The sequence below is a fragment of the Arachis stenosperma genome, chromosome 4 (genome assembly GCF_014773155.1).
Source record: "Arachis stenosperma cultivar V10309 chromosome 4, arast.V10309.gnm1.PFL2, whole genome shotgun sequence".
NCBI lineage: Eukaryota > Viridiplantae > Streptophyta > Magnoliopsida > Fabales > Fabaceae > Arachis > Arachis stenosperma.
Genome location: NC_080380.1, coordinates 27613686 through 27618201, shown reverse-complemented (window position 1 = coordinate 27618201; position 4516 = coordinate 27613686). Strand labels below are relative to the sequence as shown.

The following is a 4516-nucleotide window of genomic DNA, read 5'->3' as shown; positions in this document are numbered from 1 at the left end:
GAATTCGTGATCCTCCGAGACTCCACAGCCTACAATATCATCTTGGGAAGGAAGACAATCAATGATTTTGAGGCCATAATCACACCAAGCTACTAGTTATGAAGTTCGTCACCGATGATGGATCCATAGGGACCATAAGAGGAGACCTCGAGACGGCGGTCGCCTGCGACAACGCCAGCCTTTCCCTCAGAAAGAAGTCCAAGGAAGCATCCGGCGTATTCCTAGCCGACCTCGATGCCAGAGTAGAGGACAACCCGAGGCCGGAACCAGAAGGGGACCTGGAGAAATTTAGCATCGGTGACGAAGGGGAAAGATTCACATTCGTTAACAAGAACCTCCCGCATGAGTTGAAGGAGCCTTTGATTGAAATGATAAGGGCCAACAAGGACCTGTTCGCATGGACGCCAGCCGACATGCCGGGCATTGATCCACAAATCATTTCACACCACCTAGCCGTCAAGCCGGAAGCACGCCCAGTGGCTCAACGAAGAAGAAAGATGTCGGCGGAGAGAGCAAAGGAGGTAGCCAAGCAAACGGCCGGCCTCCTAGAAGCAGGCTTCATACGAGAAGTGGACTACTCGACGTGGCTCTCAAATGTGGTATTGGTGAAAAACACAATGGCAGATGGAGAATGTGCGTAGACTACTCTGACCTTAACAAAGCATGCCCCAAAGATTGCTTCCCTCTCCCCAACATAGATGCACTCGTCGACGCTGCGGCGGGGTACGGTATCTGAGTTTCATGGACGCCTACTCCGGTTACAATCAGATACCGATGCACCGACCAGACGAAGACAAAACGGCGTTCATAACGCCAGGAGGAACTTTCTGCTACAAGGTAATGCCGTTTGGCTTGAAAAATGCAGGGGCGACATATCAAAGGCTGATGAACAGGATATTCCCGACCTCATAGGGAAAACGGTCGAAGTTTACGTGGACGACATCCTGGCAAAACGACACGACCTGACGACCTCCTAAACGACCTGGCAAGTGTGTTTGCGTCCCTCCGTCAACATGGTATGAGGCTGAACCCCCTCAAGTGCGCCTTCGCCATGGAAGCCGGCAAGTTCCTAGGATTTATGATAACTCAGAGAGGGGTAGAAGCCAACCCGGAGAAATGCCAGGCAATACTTCAGATGAAGAGCCCGGCTGTGTCAAGGACGTCCAGAGGTTGGCAGGGCGATTGACATCGCTTTCCCGGTTTCTCGGGGCCTCGGCGACAAAGGCCCTGCCATTCTTCAACCTCATGAAGAAAGGGATGGCGTTTGAGTGGACACCCGCGTGCGAAGAAGCCTTTCAACACTTCAAGGAAATCCTAGCGGCACCTCCCGTTCTCGGGAAGCCAAGGGACGGGGAACCACTGTACCTATACCTCGCTATAACAAGCGAAGCCCTGGCCGCAGTACTAGTGCGGGAGGACGGGAGGACCCAACAACCAGTCTACTTCATAAGCAGGGCCCTACAAGGAGCAGAGTTAAGATATAGCAAGTTGGAAAAGCTAGCCTTAGCACTCCTAACTTCCTCGAGAAGGTTAAAACAGTACTTCCAGAGTCACCAAGTGGTCGTCAGAACGGACCAAGGGATCCGACAAGTTCTCCAAAAACCCGACCTGGCGGGAAGAATGATGACTTGGTCCATCGAACTCTCTCAATATGACATACGGTATGAGCCCCGGCAAGCCATCAAGGCGCAGGCGATGGCGGATTTTTTGGTTGAAGTAACAGGAGACCCAGGCGAAGACATGGGTACACGGTGGAAGCTCCATGTGGACGGAGCCTCCAACCAGACCTTCGGAGGAGCCGGGATCATCCTAGAAAGTCCAAACGGGGTCGTATACGAACAATCGGTCAGATTCGAGTTCCCCATCTCGAACAACCAAGCAGAATACGAAGCCCTCATAGGAGGCTTGACCCTAGCAACAGAGGTCGGCGCAAAAAGGCTGGAAGTATGCAGCGATTCCCAAGTCGTCACTTCCCAAGTAAACGGCAGCTATCAAGCCAAGGACCCCTTGTTACAGAAGTACTTGGAAAAGGTCAAAAGCTTGAGCCAAAAGTTCGACGAGGTCACGGTCCAGCATGTACCCAGAGAAAGAAACACACGAGCAGACCTCCTATCAAAATTAGCCAGCACGAAGCCAGGGGAGGGAAACCGGTCTCTCATCCAAGGCATGACAAGGGAACCTGCAATTGCACTACACATAACAACCCTAAGTCCTTCATGGCTAGACCCCATCACCAACTACCTAGAACACGGCCAAGTCCCTGGTGACGAAAAGGATGCGGTGAAATTAAGGAGAGAAGCGGCCAAATACGCCGTCATCCAAGGACAGCTGTTCAGAAAAGGGCTCAGCCAGCCCCTACTGAAGTGCCTACACCCCGACCAAACGGACTACGTCCTCAGGGAAGTCCACGAGGGCTGCTGTGGGCACCACATCGGAGGAAAAGCCCTAGCAAGGAAGTTGATCCGAGCTGGGTACTACTGGCCGTCGATGATGGCAGATTCCAAAGAGTTTGTCAAAAAGTGCATAAAGTGCCAACAGAACGCCAACTTTGCCAAGGCACCGGCAAACGAGTTGAGCTTGCTGACGACCTCCCGGCCATTCGCTCAATGGGGAATCGACCTCTTAGGGCCCTTCCCTGTCGGCCCTGGGCAGGTCAAATATCTCATAGTGGCAATTGATTACTATACCAAATGGATAGAAGCCGAACCATTGGCTAGCATATCCTCAGCCAATTGCAGAAAATTCATGTGGAGGCAGGTGATAACACGGTTCGGGATACCAGAAGTCGTCATCTCGGACAACGGCACACAATTTGCTGACAAAAAGTTCACAGAATTTCTCAACGGCCTAGGTATAAGGCAAAGGTTCTCTTCGGTAGAACACCCTCGGACGAACGGACAAGTGGAGTCCGCCAACAAGGTTATCCTCTTAGGGCTAAAGAAGAGGTTGGACAACAAAAAGGGTGCTTGGGCCGACGAGCTAGCATCGGTCCTCTGGTCTTATCGAACAACCGAGCAATCCTCCACCAAGGAAACCCCTTTCCGACTAACGTACGGGGTGGATGCAGTAATACCCGTGGAGATCGGTGAACCAAGCCCGCGATTACTTTTGAAGGGAGTAGAGGAAACTGTAGAAAAGGACCTGATAGAGGAAGCCCGAGAAATGGCCCACTTGACAGAAACGGCGCTAAAACAAAGAGTGGCGCTCCGCTACAACACTAAAGTGCTCAAGAGGGAATTCGGGGCAAACGACCTCGTCCTGAGGCGAAATGATATCGGCCTGCCGACCCCAGGAGAAGGCAAGCTAGCGGCCAACTGGGAAGGCCCATATAGAATCAAGAAAGTGATGGGAAAAGGGGCCTTTAAGTTAGAAAGGCTCGATGGCAAGGAGGTCCCGAGAACATGGAACGCGGACAACCTTAGAAGATTCTACTCCTAGAGGACGCAGCAACCTGCCGGCTAATCTAGCTAAGTAGTTAACTTGCCATTTGAATTTCATAGTAACTTTCAAGTCTTTTACGTGGATACCGAATAAGATACACTCGTGCAAATTCTCCATTCTATTTTACCTCCGTTTTTCAGATAAATCATCTTGTCGTGACTAGCAACGACACCTAACCCGGGACTGATCACCCCGGGAGGTCATCAACTACCGTTGTAACGAGCAACTACACGAGAGCCCACGGGCCGCCGATATAAACAACTATAAACCAAAACGGTTACTAAAACGATAACACGATCGGACGAGTAAGAAAAACGTCATCGCGACAACACGAGCAAGCGGCCAAAGAGTCATTGTTCACAAAGCCAAAATTAAAACGGCTAAGATTAAACTGTTCGTAAGCCAAAACGGCTAAAAACAACTGTCTACAAGCCAAAACAAAACGGCTAAACAAAAACGATGAAACAAAGAGTTCATTTCTTCGGAACATCAACAACCTGGCCATCCTTAATAATCTTAAAAACGCCAATTGCCGACGTGTCGAACTCAGGGGCAACAATTTTAATTTGAGCCTTCAGGGCCTCCTCGGTGCCCAAATCGCGCCTTTACCCTGTTTGACGACGTCTTTATACTTGGCCTTCCACGTTGCCAGATCGGCCTCCACGGCCTGCTTCTCCTTCTCGACTTCGGCCGTACGCTTCCGCGCCTCGCCGACCTGTTTCTCCAGAGCCATCTCACGCTCGACCAGACGTTCAATCGTCGCGTCCGACTCTTTCTATTTTTTCTCAGCAGCTGTTAACTTTTGTTCGGCGGAGGTAGCTTTCTGCTCAGCGGTGGTAGCCTTCTTCTCGGCGGCGTCCAACTTCTCCGAAGATTGAGTCAACTGCTGCCGGAGAGTTTCCACTTCACTTTTCAATTCATTGTTGGCCTTCCCAGCGGAGTCCAATTTCCGACGGAGAGACTCCATCCCGGACAGCTCAAACTCGGCCTTCCGGGCTATCACGGCGCCGCGCAGAAGAGTTCGGTACATCCACCTCGCCTGCCCGGCAAGGGAAGACTCATGGAAGTACTCCTC

General features: G+C 51.5%; 1 protein-coding gene across 1 annotated transcript; it reads left to right on the top strand.

The window, feature by feature from the left end:
- The first annotated feature begins 1695 nt into the window (after positions 1–1695).
- LOC130974812 (uncharacterized) lies at positions 1696–3438 on the top strand. The gene is made up of 2 exons (XM_057899660.1): positions 1696–2652; positions 2758–3438. The coding sequence occupies exons 1-2, from the start codon at positions 1696–1698 to the stop codon at positions 3436–3438; spliced, it is 1638 nt and encodes a 545-aa protein (XP_057755643.1).
- Positions 3439–4516: the final 1078 nt, after the last annotated feature.

Bases quoted from the DNA above. Each gene is read 5' to 3' on its own strand.
- LOC130974812 (XM_057899660.1), top strand. From the start codon at position 1,696: ATGGCGGATTTTTTGGTTGAAGTAACAGGAGACCCAGGCGAAGACATG. The intron at 2,653-2,757 runs GTCAAATATCTC...ATGTGGAGGCAG, and splicing joins TCCCTGTCGGCCCTGGGCAG to GTGATAACACGGTTCGGGAT.